General features: G+C 38.4%; 1 protein-coding gene across 1 annotated transcript; it reads right to left on the bottom strand.

Annotated features, from left to right (window-relative positions):
* Positions 1 to 1137: 1137 nt before the first annotated feature.
* usp44 (ubiquitin specific peptidase 44) lies at positions 1138 to 16694 on the bottom strand. The gene is made up of 7 exons (XM_052120851.1): positions 16551 to 16694; positions 11359 to 11620; positions 9850 to 11115; positions 4550 to 4745; positions 4148 to 4256; positions 3865 to 4070; positions 1138 to 2216 (listed from the first exon to the last, which is right to left on the bottom strand). The coding sequence occupies exons 2-7, from the start codon at positions 11533 to 11535 to the stop codon at positions 2086 to 2088; spliced, it is 2085 nt and encodes a 694-aa protein (XP_051976811.1). The 5' UTR covers positions 11536 to 11620; positions 16551 to 16694; the 3' UTR covers positions 1138 to 2085.
* Positions 16695 to 17232: the final 538 nt, after the last annotated feature.

Genomic DNA, 17232 nt, shown 5'->3' on the forward strand with positions numbered 1-17232 from the left:
AATAAATGTTTCAAATTTGCCTGAACTGAGCAACAGCATTATCTGAGGTGGAATTATGGCCGGGCCAGCCATCATTGATTAATCCTCATTTATGAAACACAAGCAGAACATTGGATAGATAATCAAATAATAGTTGGGACCGTTTATTTTTAAATGGTTTAACAAACTTTTGCACAAGACTGAGGCCCAAATGTTTTAAATTAAAGGGATAGTACACCCAAAAATGAAAAAGCTTTTTTTCAAATGAAGACTTTCTTTCTTCTGCAGAACACAAATCAAGATTTTTATAAGAATATTTCTGCTCTGTAGGTCCATACAATGCAAGTGAACGGTGATCAGAACTGTGAAGCTAGAAAAATCACATAAAGTCAGCAGAAAAGTAATACATACGACTCCAGTTGTTTAATCCAAGTCTTCTGAAATGATATGATAGGTTTGGGTGAGAAACAGATCAATAGTTAAGTCTTTTTTTACTATGAACCTCCACTTTAAAATTCTTATTGCACATCGCCACCTATTGGTCAGAGAGGGGAATTTATAATAAAATGGATTTAAATATTGATCACCCACACCTATCATATCACTTCTGAAGACGGATTTAACCACTTATGCTACCTTTATGTGCTTAAGAGTTCTGGTTACCATTCACTTGCATTGAGAGTGGAGATATTCTTTCTAAAAATCTTTGTGTTCAGCAGATGAAAGAAAGTCACACACATCTGAGACGACCAATTTGGAATGCCCAATTCCCACTACTTACCAGGTCCTTGTGGTGTTGCGGTGACTCCCCTCAATCCGGGTGGTGGAGGACGTCTCAGTTGCCTCTGATTCTGAGACCGTCAATCTGCACATTTTATCACAAATCATCGTGCATGACATCGCGGAGACTCACAGCATGTGGAGACTCATGCTATTCTCCGCAATCCACGCACAACTCACCACATGCCCCACTGAGAGCGACAAACACTAATCGTGACCACGACATTACCCCATGTGACTCTACCTTCCCTAGCAACCGGGCCAATTTGGTTGCTTAGGAGACCTGGCTGGAGTCACTCAGCACACCCTGGATTCATACTCACGACTCCAGCAGTGGTAGTCAGTGTCAATACTCACTGAGATACCCAAGCCCCTTGACTTAGCAGACTGTTAACATTTTACAAATCCCTTTCGGCAATTTCAAGTTTTAAAATCATCTGTAAAAAAAAAAAAAAAAAATCAGCCCACAAGCCGTTTAGAAAAATGCAAAAATATTCTCCTTTTATTGAGGTAAATTTCTCTATGAACTGAGGTAACAATTTGCATAGTTTTACATCTATACCTGCTCGAAAGCGGAAAATGGTTTAGAACAACAAACGAGAGATGGAGACTCCATATGATGTGTGTGTGAGTCGCACAACATCACACACCCAACTACACACACTGACATGGGGAGAACATACAACAATGTGTCTTTCGCTGGTGATTATTATTATTTGTTTGTTTTTTCTTCATTTTTCTGTAAAATAGAAAAAGAAAATGTTCACCCAAATACCAGGTATAAAACTACATTCTGAAAAGGTGACAAAAATTCCTGAATTGTTTGAATTGTGTTGGAAGTCAATCTTAAACTGGTTTGACATGGCTGCTGGACACTTTCAAAAGAGGTATAGAGATATGGAAACACATGTACAGTGATATGAAGAGAGAAAACCTCATTTTCTTACAGATCGGTTTCTTAAACTTTCTTTCATATGGACGCTATGGACATTTCAGGACTGTTCACACATATACAACTCAATCAACTTTGGTTTGTGGACAACATTCAGTTTTTAAAAGGACACACTTAAGAGAGAGATGCAATAATGCTTCTGGTTTGGACAAATATCACTCTCTTCATGTATCCTGCACATACACACGCTACAATCACGTCCTCCTACCAAAGTCTGTCAGTCATATCACTGTAAGGCTTGAGTGTGCGCAACAAAAACACACTTCACAACTGCTGTACACTAGAGAAGACGCACGCTAACGGTTTTAAAACCTACATCAACAGAATGTACATAAAAACACAGTCTCTGTGGCTGGAGGGCTGCTCAGCAAGGGTCAGAGGTCACTGGCTTTGATTTTGTCCTGAGAGCTTTGCTGTGTGTAGAAGAGAATGTAGGCCTGGGCTTTACACACTTCCTCCACAGCGCACACACTCAGTTTAGAGTCGTTACAGTGCACCCAAAACCCTGAAGAGAAAGACACAAAGGGAGAGAATACGCTGATTCATTATTCAACGGGAGCGTTTATATGAATGTTGTAAGTTCTATACAACTGTACAGTCACATGCTTATGATGGAAGTCTATGGGGCAAGACACTCTGAAGGATTTAAAGGGGAAAACAAAGCTTGCATTTATGTTAAAGATCTGTTCATACTTCTGATCACAAACGTGTGTTATTTGAGCTGTCAAGTTCTCTAAAATCATCCTTTTTGAGGTGGGACTACTTTTTTAGGCGGACAAATTTCCATTAATGATTCTAGTCGTACTGTAATTTCTGTGGATGGAGTTTGCTCCATATAAACAGTACTTTGGGGATAGTCATCACTTTTTGGTATCTTTTCACATATTGTGCAAAGTTGTGAGTAATTTTATGCTTTGTGCCCATCAAGTCATTGTTACAGTGAGGTACTTACAATGGAAGTGAATGGGGCCAGTCTATAAATGTTAAAATACATACTGTTTCATAAGTATAGCCACAAGATGTAAACAATGCGTGTTTATATGATTTTAGTGTGATAAAGTCACTAATGGGGTTTACCAAAGTTATCGCATATGGAAACATGCTTCTCAAGGTGGACTTGTTTATCAAAGTGTCCAAAAAATGTGTTTTATTGAACATTAAAACAGAATAACTGAAAACTATTAATGCAAAAAAAACCTCAAACTACACTGAACACCTGACACACGGATTACCCAAATATGAAATGTGACACTCTCTTGAGATCCAGTGAGAATGATCTGACACATCTATGATTTCAGTAAGACGCTCCCAGAGAACACCGTTGTTATAGTGATCTCCATCAACACTAACCAGGGTAGCTCTCAGGACACTCTTTGAATTATAGATCTGGATTTACATATCGTATGATGTCGAGTGAGGGCTTGTTTGATTCAGGATCGCCAGCTGTAAGTTGTGATATCTCATTTTCTTTATGATGTGTATTTTCATGAAGTAACAAACCAACATGTGACGGAAAGGCAGCTTATAATGTTTTTGATAAATGAATGTGGATTTCACACATTAATACTCACTGTAGTTTGGTCTCAGAATGAAACAAATTTGCTCTTTATATTCTAATAATCAAGACCTTTCCAAAGATATACAAAACATGGCTGTGAGATCTTTTGGATCTTTTTTACAGTTTTCTTTTATATGATTGTTTTGATTGCAAATTTGCGATTTAAAAAGAAAAAATGGAACAGTTCTAATTTATCATCAAATTTAAAAGCAGTATTTAAGAATTGGTCAGATCAGCTATATCATTGTAAAGATAAGATTCTAAACTTCAAAACGACACATCATTTGTGCAGATCAAGCAAGTGCTTGTTGAGTAATACCATAAAACAACAAAAAAATCTGTGCTCAGTGCCCCCTAGATGGTCCAGTACTGGGTCACTACAGGTTTAAGCTTAACTTTCATGAACATTCATGTTGTTGAATTTCCAGCATGGTAATTGTATCATGGTATTCACAGCTACCATGACATAAAATCACTCGTACCGTGAGATCCATTTTATTTATACTGCCCACTTCTACATACACTGTTGTAATAATAGCATATTTACTGCACACAGCACAGGGTGACAGAACTGGAGGAGGAAGAAGATTAATACCTCCTTCTGTATTATAACAATAGGCAGTGTAGTGGCCCGAGCCGAATCCCTTTCCATGATGCATGACGACAGCAGAGAGCTGGTAGAGGAAGTGTTGAGGGTGGAGTGAGTTACTGGAGTCTTTGCAGCAGTATGGCTCCATGTTGAGCTCCTGCTCGAACTGAACGTGAACGCCAATCTTCTCCCTGTGGTTTCGCCCAGACCACCTAAACACACACACGTACATCAAGATCTGACTGTCAACAAACTCCCACGTACAGGAAGTTCCTTCTCATGAGAATACCTGAAGCGTTTAAGATGCAGTCTGAGAACATGAGGCAGTTTGTGAACCATCAACTGTTTCTGAGCTTCCGTTAAGACCACCTGCTTTGAACAGAATCGCCGTCGTTTGCCTTAAAGAGACAATCAAATAAGAAGTGCATGAATCTTTCGTTTGTTTAGAAGAATTAACCTTGAAATGGCATTTGTAAACCATTTTCAATGAGACATAAATGTAGGGCCAGACTTGATTTTATCTATTAGAAATTGATTTGACAAAAGAAATACCAGAAATGTGTATTAAGAAAGTAAAAAAGGCTCAACGTTGCTTTCAAGCTTTAAACTTAAATGCTACAATGTTCTTTAAAGTTATTGGGTAATCCACAAGCCTAAATTTCCCTACAGCCGTAATGTGTGTTCAACTCACTGTTACAGTGGTCACAGGCATATATGGCTCCCTCCAAAGCCTCCGTCTCTGTAAACTTGGCCAACATCTCTGTCAAACCACACGGAACCGGTGCGGCATCCTTACTGTTGCTGTGGTAACGCTCTGGGAACTCTAACGAAAGATCCCAAAAGGGCTCTATTGTGTTTGAGCGATGATCACATGCCAAACACCTCACCTACAGGAAGAGAGACAAGGATTTTCAGCACAATTGTGCATGTTTGATATCTGGGACAAGTCAATAATGTCTACACATGTATGTGAATGCAAATGCTTCTAGCAATGGGAGCTCCATTTCATGCATCATTTAAGGCCCTATCATTTATTTTAGGCGTAATTAAACGGAATATTCTGAGTTTAATACAAGTTAAGCTCAATCGACAGCATTTGAGGCATAATGATAATAACCACAAAAACACATTTTATATTCTTAAAAAAAAAGAAAATATCTGGGATCCAATCAGGCACTTACAATGGAAGTCAATGGGGCCAGTCCGTAAACATTAAAATATTCACTGTTTCAAAAGTCAAAAGACGTAAACAATATGCACATTAACATGACTTTAGTGATAAAAATCACTTACTAACCTTTTCTGTGTAAAGTTAAAGCCAATTTTACAACTTCATTGCCATGATGATGTAATGTTAACAAACCCTAAAATGACTGTAAAAATGACAATTTAAATATCTTTACAGCTCAAATAAACATGAGTTTTAACAGAAGAATTAATGTAAGTGCTTTTATAAAATTATAAGCTTCAAAGTTCTGCCTTTAAACCCTCCAAAAATTGGCCCCATTCACTTTCATTGTAAGATGTTACCACCATTTTTACTTTTTTTTAAAGAAATGGAGGAGCGAGTCAAATGCCACAAATGCTGTCAATTAAGATCAACTTGTATTGAACCCAGAATGAAAATGTAATTAACAGAAAAACACAGAACTTCACAGAATTTGACCAATTTTGGATGATGTGACCGACAATTTGAAAATTCAAAACCTCCATTAAAATACACACAGGAACATAAAAAAAGCCTTCATTCAGTTTTTCACCAAAACAAAAGCTTGATTTAACAGGATAAACTTAATGAAGGCATTATGAAAGAAAATATATTTCTACTGTATTAAATAAATTGCTGTTTAATTAAAAACAATAGGCATAATCATTGGTATTATTACATTGATTGACTACAAACAGTCACTGTAGCAGTAAAACAGTATTTTATTTTATACTAAATAACAATACACATTTGTATTTTTAACAATAATAATAATTATTATTAATCAATAACATTAACATTATTAATAATAAAACAATAATGTGTTTTTTTATTAATTAAATAATAAAACAATAATGTGTTTTTTTTTTTATTAATTAGATTACTTTCAATTAACTTATTAAAGTTTTAATAATTTATTTTACCATTTTCATGACAATACTAGATACCAGAAAAATTCAAATGAAAACCACAGAATTAGGGTAAAAATAAATGGAATTTAGAACAAATGTAAAGAATTTCATAGGGCCCTAATAATTACATTGCGAAATCTCCAAGACTGGAATTCATAATGTAACACAACTAGGACTGCAACTAACGATTATTTTGATAATCAACTAATCTAACGATTATTAGAACGATTATTCGAGTATTCGTCAATTATTGCAACGATTAATCATTAGTTCTTAACCGATTATTCAGCTTGTACCTCGACTTAAAAGGTTGTATTAAATACATTTGCTAACAATAAAGAGGAAAAACGTATCTTTTAAAAATACCTCTAAATGACATTCACTGAATTAAAGGGGGAAAATTACTTTATAAAAAGTATTATTCAGAAAAGAAATCTACTGCAAAACATTCATAAAATATACAAGCAAAATATAAGATATTTAGACTTACTTTAAGAGAATGTATCTTAAACATAAATGTATTTTTTTTTTACTCATACACAAGATATATTCTCTAAAAGAGAGTCTAAATATCTTATATATGATTCTCATGTAAATGTATCTTGTTTTAAGGCTATTTTTAGATATTTAAATATTGTATTCAACATTCTCCGATAACAATTTTTTCTTCAGCATTATAGCTCCTAAAGTAAATGTACATTGTTTAAAAATAATTTTAGATATTATTTTTGGAAAACAAGCCAAAAAAAAAAAAAAAAGACTTATTTTGTTGCAGTGTATAATGGGGCAAATACTACACTCTCTCACCTTTCTGTTCACTTCAATCCATCTTTAACTCACAAAAACAAACACTATCTTATTAATACAGCTGCGTATCGCCGATTTACTTCACAATAAGCAATAAGACACACACCGTGACACATTGGCTGCAGTATATTATGATTCAATACGTCGCAATCATCACGTTATAATCTAGCTGCAGCAAACACACATGAGGGACGAGCGTCCCCAGAGGGTGTATCAGCTGAGTGCAGCTTCAATCTCACCCCTTCACATGACTCATAGAAGCGGCGCTGACCGCACAGCGAAATGCCATTTTCAGAGTTTGTTTATGGCCCACATCCTTATTATTTGAACTTTAATAAAGGATGCTTTAACGATATAATGCCAGGTTGTTTGCTTTTTAGATGCTCTGACATGCAGGTTTTACTAAAGCCAGATCCGGCTCTGCTTTATTTCATGATGACAGTGCTTCTGGATTTACTTATTTGGTATTTTTGTATAATTCCCTCATACTTTGCGATCTACATCACCTGAAGCTGTTTGGAAGGTTTAGAGAGCATCTGGACTGTGAACGGTGAAATTCAGCGCTGCAGCGCTGCTCTCACGCATCATCATTTGAGTTTCATTTGATCTCATGTTACGTTAAAAAAAAAACAACAAAAAAACGAATTGTCTTCATTGTCGATAACCTTGACTAATCGTTTCAGCCCTAAACGCAAATACACATTGCATTCTCAAAACTGAGCATGTTTACATGCACGGCAATACACTGATTACTCTCTAAAATAAACTTAATTAAATAATCTGACAAAGCAAGAAATCGTGTTTACAAGACATTTGAAATAATATCGTTATTTACAGTTACATTTATGCATTTGGCAGACGCTTTTATCAAAAGCAACTTACAGTGCACTTATTACAGGGACAATCCCCCTGGAGCAACCTGGAGTTAAGTGTCTTGCTCAAGGACACAATGGTGGTGACTGTGGGGATCGAACCAGCGCCCTTCTGATTACTAGCTCAGTGCTTTAGCCCACTACGCCACCACCACTCCAAAAGCATTATTCACTGCTTTTGACGTCAAACTGTGAAAAGCATGTGTGTGCGCACACTGGATAAGCCAGTAAGAACAGTGTTTAAGGTGTTTACATGCCACGTGAAATCGCCGTAATGGGAAAAAAGAAAAATAGATCAGTGTTGTTTGGTTTATTCTTAAGCCGTTTATGACCGATAAAGGAACGCCGCATTATTGCATTTACATGACAACATGTGTTGTCTGCTTATTAAGTATAATCGGTGTAATAACTAGGGGTATAACGATTCAAATTGTATCACCGTTTTAGGGTAACGGTTTTGGAACTGTTCGGTTTTTGCCATGTTCAGAAAAAGAAAAATACTACTGCCAAATCCAATGTAAGAATACTCTATTTGGTAACAAACACTTCAACAGGTTTGCCCTGAATAAAGATCATTGTTTTACAGTAACCGTAGTTTAACTGTTGTATTTGTAGTAAAAACACAGTAACCACAATATCAACATGGTTACTATCATGTTTACAATATATAGTATAATGATAATCATGGTTATTATATACACCATAGTTAATTGTATCAAAACCATGATTTCTGCTCAGAAAACCATGGAGACAGCAGTCATGGTTACTACAATATTACTATAGTAAAAACATGGTTCATTTTCGTTAGAGTCTTTAACTAAAAAGAACCTTTTCTCTAATAACTAAATCAACATTGTAACTAAATACCTGCACTATTACGCTACATGCATCGACATAAAAGCATTTCAAACTCTACTGCACATATATTCAATATTAGGAAGCTGTACATCACTATCGAAGGAAACTTGAAATTAAAATGGATATGAGGGATGTGACGTGGCTCAAGTGTTTTAATCATACATCTTCATCAGTGGAGTAGGGAAACATGCAATGAATACCCCGATCGCTTTAATTATTGTTTTATGCCTGTCCGAATCAGCACTTTAGGCTCATCTGCGCATCTTTCCCCGGTGATTTTGGCATAATTACCAGTATACGGAACTTGCGTCGAGCGATGTCTGTAACCAGTGCCTGTTTTGTAAGCGTTTTTTTTACCATCTTTGACCATTTGACTGCGAAAAGAAACATTTTCCAGACAGGAGACCTGAATAACGCAGGGGGCTTCTCTATCAACGGCTCGTTTTCTCCACTTGCCATTTTCAACTACACACAATGCGTGAATAACATTGATGTCATCAAGATGACCCTCGTGAACCAAAAGAGGTGCGTATCCATCTACAGATCCATTCAGTTGCATTAGCGGAGGTTGTCACTGTACGCAGGGGCGAACATTTCATCAAAATGTTGGGGGGGACAATAAACATAACAATTCTCAAGAGCAATTTTTGAAGGGGACACCAAGGGGTTTTTTGTTGTTGCCCCGTTTGCATTTGTATTATTTTTTTCTTAAACAATTATTTTAAGAATATACCATTATATTATTTACAATACACATATTTAAATGATATTTTAGGGGGGGACAACCCTCAGATAGGGGGGATCCTGACCCCCCTGCGATTTCCGCCTATGATGTACGTGTCTATTTGATGGTTTATTTTCTTTGCAAACCTTGTGCTCCAGATGCGTCAATAAACTTGAACCATGGTGCCAATGCTTACCGAACCATTGCTGGCAAACTATACGGTTTGGTTTTTTACAGATAACCATTACACCCCTAGAAAGAACGTGCATATAAACACACTGTGTTGCAAGTGGGGCGCTATAGTGCGCATTAGCACAAACTATGTCATGGTTGAGCAACATTTTGAAGAGAAACTTCTAGCTAGCTACCACAATAATAACGCAACTAATTTAATGACACAAGCATTTCAAGTTAACTGTATCACCCCCTTGAGTACTTACGTTAGTAGGTTTATTACTGCCACATGAAATACAAGAACGTGAAGCATGTGTTAAGTGAATGGTGGAATTGCGATGAGCTGGCAAAGCAAGTGTCTACGATTGCATCATAGTGTAGTAGAGCATGTGTACATATTAATTGGGCAATGTGACTGTGTGTATGTGTACTAATCACCTGGCTAAGCAGCTGGCCGTGAAAGATGGTGTTGACCACGCTGAGCACCTGTTTAATCAACCGTCTCTGATTGGCCGGGACAGTGGCAGGCGTTAGTGTCCTAGTCCGTTCCAGCTCATGCTGTACTTTATCTAAGAGTTCACAAAGAAATTCCTGCGCATCCTGCTGTGCATATCCGCGAAACGCTGGGATAAGCTGCCACACGGAGTGCAGCATTGCAAACGGAGACACCAGGGCCCACTTACCCGACCACATCACCTGGAATAGCGTGTGTAACTCGTGACAAAGCGAGATGTGTTTGGAGCTGGGCTCCTTGGGTTGGATTAGCTCCATGTTGCGTGAGCGGGACGCACCACCACTGAGCCCAGACCCCAGGTTGGAGCCTTTCGGTTGGATCACGTGCTGAGCGGAGAGTCCCAACTTGCGGCTGACCGCGGAAGCTAGCAACTCCAGTGCTTGGTTCAGATCCAGTCTCAAAAAACACTCCCGGAATACATGCAAGTGACTCAGAACCTGCAGTATAGAGTTCATGTAGCATGTATTTCCGAGGTTGCGCAACCCCGTAACTCCCGGCGTGACAGTGGGACGCCGTTTGATTGGAGAATCGCCCACTTTCGGAAATGGGGCACGGGGCCGTTTGGCCTTAACAGGTGTACGGGGCCTCCTTTGAAGCGTTCTGACATTTGTTCGTTGAGTCGGAGTGGAGATGTGAGCAGGAGCAGACCTACGCTTTATAGATTTTACGCTATTGGCCGACGATGGCGTCGTAGCCACAACAGCAGCTTTTAGACTCTGCCGCCGAATACGATGGCTCTTTCTTGGAGGAGCGCTTTCCTGCTCCTCCCTGAGTTGCCGTTTGAGTTGCCGCCTCCTCTCCCTCACCTCCCTCTTCCGCTCCTCCTCTTCCTCCCGTTGTTGCTCCTCCTCCAGTCGCTTCTTCCCCCGTTCCGTTTGAGCGAACCACAAGCGGAACACGCGGCCGATCAGGGCGCGTCGGCGATGCCACAGTGCTGTGAACATGCGGTCCTCGTGACGCAACTGCAACTCCTGCGCGCTGAGCGACGGCTGCTCTCCGGTGGCAGAGGAAGAGCGCAGTGTGCGCCCACTGCGTGTGGTGACTTCATAGCACTGGCTCTTAATCGCACTTAGTGTGCTACGCAGCAGCTTCAAGTCACCCGTCGCATTATCGTTCAGTACGTAGTCATCACACAGGTAGCAGTACACATACAAATCATTCACCTCCAGGGCCAGGGAGTGGTGCTGCTCCTACAAACAAAACAGGAAATAAAAACCAACTTTAACATGAAAACAACATAAAATAAATATTCCTATATAATTACAGATAAATGACTGATAATTAGCTAGACATGTGAAGTATTACGGTACGGCATACTGTGGTACTAAACATGCACGGTTAATGGACACAAAAAAAATAATCGAAAAAGCCAAAATGTTTATTTTTTATGGGATATCTACATTTAATCAAACGACATAGTTAATAAAACAAACCTTAAAGTGCTGAAGTGCATGCTCCTCGATGTAGCGTCCACAGGCTACGTGCGAGCAGCTGAGACAGGCCCACACTGACTCGGTGGTGTTGCAGTCCACGCAGTGCCATTTCTGCGGGTTCAGGATGGAGTGGTCCTGCGCGAGCCTTAAACGACCCACGTGCTTACACCTGTCCATCACACTGAGTCACGGCCCTCTTCACATCACCATGGTGATGGCAGCCAGCGGTGAATCTAGCACCTCCCAAGGCATGATGGGTAATCTGCAGATATGAGTTTATACATCATTTTATTACTTGTGGTGGGCATTCATGGCATCATTTCTAGTCACAAAATGAGACTAATCCGTTATAAATATAAATATATATATATATATATATATATATATACACATACACACACACACACAGTGAGGGAAAAAAGTATTTGATCCCCTGCTGATTTTGTACGTTTGCCCACTGATAAAGAAATTATCAGTCTGTAATTTTAATGGTAGGTTAATTTGAACAGCGAGAGACAGAATAACAACAACAAAAAATCCAGAAAAACGAATGTCAAAATTTTTATAAATTGTATATATATATATATATATATATATATATATATATATATATATATATATATTTTAAAAGATAACTATGTATCATTATTGCATCATTATATATTGAATTATATTTATATGATGTGCTTTAATCTCAGCAAATATTTGTATATGCGATAAATCGTGATTAATTAATCGGGACACCATGTAATTAATTCGATTAAAAAATGTAATCGATTGACAGCCCTAATATATATATATATATATATATATATATATAGATATATATTAGGAACTTTATATATAATTTATATATATATATATATATATATATATATATATATAAATTTTCAGATAATTAAAATGCATTACATTCTTGTAGCAGAAGAGTTAATCATTAATAAGACAATACAAAAAGTGGCTTTAGAATACAAAGTCAATCATTGGCACACAGTTCACAGCCATTTCACAAGTGAATTTGCGAAGATTAATATGAGGTCTTGTTTAAGGACCTGTTAATCTACACCTACGTCAGACTTCTCAAAATGTTTAGGTCACTGTCAAGATAAATATAGTTTAATACTCAATCTTTAAACACATCTTGAGATCTCCAAGATCGCAATTGTCTCAGAACAAGTCGTTCGCAGATTCTGGGCCCTGCTGATGACTGTTGACGGACATGTTTGTTTGTGTGTATTGTTTCGTTTTAGCGCATAGCGAACGTTGTAACAGTATATATGTGTGTGTTGCTCATCCATCATTCCAAAACTGCTGAAATAACTCTAAAACTAATAAATACATTTATCAAATAACCATTCGGAAACTTCCTGGTTCATTCTCAAAGTTGCTACTTCTGACGGAGACTCTCCCTCAACATATACGTCTGAACACCACTATTTTCGCTGTCAGTCATATTGCTTATGATGTCTAGTTATCCAAAGCAAAGATGTCAAAACTCTGCCTAATTCTGGATACAGGGTGGGGAGCACTTGCTTGCATTTGCATTTAAAGACACACACACACACAAAAACAGCTCGTTTTTATTCCCACACAAAGATTTTGCAGAGGGGGCGAATACTTATTTCCCTCATTAAAATGCAATTCAATTTATAACATTTTTGACATGTGTTTTTCTGGATTGTTTTGTTGTTATTCTGTCCCTCACTGTTCAAATTAACCTACCATTAAAATTATAGACTGATCATTTGTTTGTCAGTGGGCAAAGTTTGGCATTTTCAACATGGTATAATAAATTATTTGTAGGGTATTTTGAGCTGAAACTTCACACATTCTGGGGACACCAAAGATTTAAATGACATCTTGGGAAAAGGGGCATAATAGGTGCCCTTTATGTTGATCGTGGAGACCATTTGCATCAATGGTTTCTACGATCCACTTATGCTTATGATGCTTTTGGGAAATGCAGCACTGTACAATTGTGGTGAGAAAAATGCTATTCTGAGATGCATGTTAGTGCTGTTAGGCAGCACGAGGGGGGGGACCTACACAATACTAGGCAGGTGGTTTTAATGTTGTGGCTGATCATTATATGTACAGTGCATCCGAAAAGTACTCGCAGCACTTCACTTTTTCCACATTTTGTTATTTTACAGCCTTATTCCAAAATGGATTAAATTCATTATTTTCCTAATAATTCTTCAAACAATACCCCATAATGATAATGTGAAAGAAGTTTGTTGAAATCTTTGCAAATTTATTAAAAAAAAAATATTTTTTTTAAATCACATGTACATAAGTATTCACAGCCTTTGCCATGACACTCAAAATTGAGCTCAGGTTCTTCCTGTTTCCACTGATCATCCTTGATATGTTTCTACAACTTGATTGGAGTACACCTGTGGTAAATTCAGTTGATTGGACATGATTTGCAAAGGCACACACCTGTCTATATAAGGTCCCACAGTTAACGGTGCATGTCAGAGCACAAACCAAGCCATGAAGTCCAAGGAATTGTCTGTAGACCTCCGAGACAGGACTGTATCGAGGCACAGATCTGGGGAAGGGTACAGAAACATATCTGCAGCATTGAAGGTCCCAATGAGCACAGTGGCCTCCATCATCCATAAATGGAAGTTTGGAACCACCAGGACTCTTCCTAGAGCTGGCCGGCCGGCCAAACTGAGCGATCGGGGGAGAAGGGCCTTAGTCAGGGAGGTGACCAAGAACCTTATTGTCACAATGACAGAGCTCTAGCGTTTCTCTGTGGAGAGAGGAGAACCTTCCAGAAGAACAACCATCTCTGCAGCACTCCACCAACCAGGCCTGTATGGTAGAGTGGCCAGACGGAAGCCACTCATCAGTAAAAGGCACATGACAGCCCGCCTGGAGTAAAAGGCACCTGAAGGACTCTCAGACCATGAGAAACTAAATTCTCTGGTCTGATGGGTGAATGACAAGCGTCATGTCTGGAGGAAACCAGGCACCACTCATCATCTGGCCAATACCATCCCTACAGTGAAGCATGGTGGTGGAAGCATCATGTTGTGGGGATGTTTTTCAGCGGCAGGAACTGGGAGACTAGTCAGGATTGAGGGAAAGGTGAATGCAGCAATGTACCAGAGCCATACTTGATGAAAACCTGCTCCAGAGCGCTGTGGACCTCAGACTGGGGTGAAGGTTCATCTCAAACAGGACAATGACCCTAAGCACACAGCCAAGATAACAAAGGAGTGGCTATGGGACAACTCTGTGAATGTTCTTGAGTGGCCCAGCCAGAGCCCAGACTTGAACCCGATTGAACATCTCTGGAGAGTTCTGAAAACGGCTGTGCACTGACGCTTGAGAGGTCCTGCAAAGAAGAATGGGAGAAACTGCCCAAAAAATAGGTGTGCCAAGCTTGTAGCATCATACACAAAAAGACTTGAGGCTGTAATTGGTGCCAAAGGTGCTTCAACAAAATATTGAGCAAAGACTGTGAATACTTATGTACATGTGATTTCTTTTATTTAATTTTTTTATAGTTTACAGTTATTTAGTAACAGTTCTAATAAGTTCTATGGAGAACAATAAGAAACAGTAAGTAAAATATCACAACACAATTTTAAATCACATTTCTATTGTGACATATAGATATTATATCTTCTGCCAGTTCCCTTGTGATTCCCACCCCCAGTGAATAAAGGTACAGTATAACCAAACAAAATATATGTCCTTATTGTTTGTCCTTAAAAGGAATATTCCAGATTAAATTCAAGTTAAGCTCAATCGACAGCATTTGTAGCATAATGTTGATTACCACAAAAGAAATATTTCGACACATCCTTTCTTTCTTTAAAAAAAAAAAAAAGTGGAGGTTACAGTTTTTATGGTCGTTTTAGGGTTTACGGCATTGTTACGGCAACCAAGTTGTAAAATTGGCTTAAACTTAACACACAAAAGGTTAATCAGCAATTTGATCACATTAAAATCACCCTAACACAAAAATGCTTTACGTCTTGTGGTTATGGTTTTGACAAAGTGAGTATTTTTACATTTATTGATTGGCCCCAATCACTTCCATTGTAAGTGCCTCACTGTCACCCAGAAATGTTTGCTTTTTATAAAGAATAATCAACATTATGCCACAAATGCTGTCCATTGAGTTCAACCAGTATTGAATATTCCTTTTCTACATGTTCACAAGGCACTTCAAAGAATACCCTTATACTTCCATTGTCTTATGTCCCAAAAACACCAAATGTATCATGGAACTTCAAGTTTGTGTCAGATCAGTTTTTGAATATACCATGGTATTAAATGATAACTATATTTATGTACCATGGTATTACAAGGTATTAAAAGAATACCACATAAATCAAACATGCCCTAAAACGCTTGACATTACCATGAAACATGTTCAAATAAACAGGGTATTAACATTGTTCATTTTTAGTCAGTGATCAGAGCCATTTCAAAATGCCACAAAGACAAACACGCTCCACTTCTAAAGGAATAAATGCGGTAAATATCATGAACTCACTAGCTGAGCATGTAAACAATCCGGTTTAAGCAAGTGTGTCCCTTATTTAGCTCCACAGACGCCTGTTTATCTCGGTTACGACCAACATAACATACCCGTTCCACTGGGGCCCACGTGTGTTCAACCAAAACAAACTAGTCGTCCTGGGAATACATCTAGTTAGTTGACAGTAGGCATGTTCAAGGTTGAAACGCGTGTAGCTGCACTCTAGTATTGGCTTGTGAAAGTTGTTACTGCGCAACACTGCTTGTCTTATCCTTCTGGTTTTACAGTAAATCAGGTCTTAGGTTGAGATTAAACGAGTTTAGACAACCGTTCTGATCTTCTTTAACTAGTTCAACTATCTGTCACTTTGATGGTGTTTAGGCGCGCTAATGGTGAAAGATGCTAGCTGCTCACTGCCTCGTTCATCTTCATACTTTCATCGAGCTAACCTGGTTAGCAGCTCAGCACACCTCAGATCAGATCAACTAGCTTAGTGTTTTTGATCAGCCTGATTTAGATGAAAGTTAAGCAGCACACGGGATGCTAGTGTGCTAATGCTAAAATCACACAACACTGGAGTGTGTATGACGTACTGTGTGAGAGAAATACGCCGATTCCGATACATTTCTGCCGCTGATCCGAAAGCGATGAGAGTGGAGGTGTTATGAATCGGCGATCTTTTACTAACCTGTTTTTCGTCAAGTGCTGATTACTTCTGGGGCACAACTGCGAGCGCCATCTTGTCTCCACTTGTCGCGTGGAGTGTCCCTCTGTGACGTCACGGCGGAGTGCGTCTTAATACTACTCAAAACAAAAGAGACACTTTAATATTTAAGGCGATTTCTGATGAAATGCTAAACTTTAAAAGAATCATGTGAATGACGAAAGCCGAAAGCACACCCGTGATGTTTATGACTGATGTTTACGTGTCAGTTTCACAATAGTCCTCATTATTTCTTCACATAAAATTAATACACATTATATTTGCATACATATTTAAATGCTTGATCTAATTCCATACAAAAATTATATTTTATAAAAAAAATTAAAAAAAAATACAATGAAAATTGTTATACTTCAATATATTTAGCTATCTATCAATTCGATTGACCTGTTGAGCAAATTCCCCTCACACAATGTAGCTACTGCTACCATATTTAGGAGGTAGGAGGAACACCCCAACATTGTCCCCCCTCACCATTCTGAACAGCACTGTGGCAGCAGTGGAGTCATTGAGGTTCCTGGGCACTACCATCTCACAGGACCTGAAGTGGGAGATACACATCGACTCCATTGTGAAAAAGGCCCATCAGAGGTTGTACTTCCTTCGCCAGCTGAGGAAGTTCAACCTGCCACAGGTGCTGCTGAAA

The sequence above is a fragment of the Xyrauchen texanus genome, chromosome 47 (genome assembly GCF_025860055.1).
Source record: "Xyrauchen texanus isolate HMW12.3.18 chromosome 47, RBS_HiC_50CHRs, whole genome shotgun sequence".
Taxonomy (NCBI): domain Eukaryota; kingdom Metazoa; phylum Chordata; class Actinopteri; order Cypriniformes; family Catostomidae; genus Xyrauchen; species Xyrauchen texanus.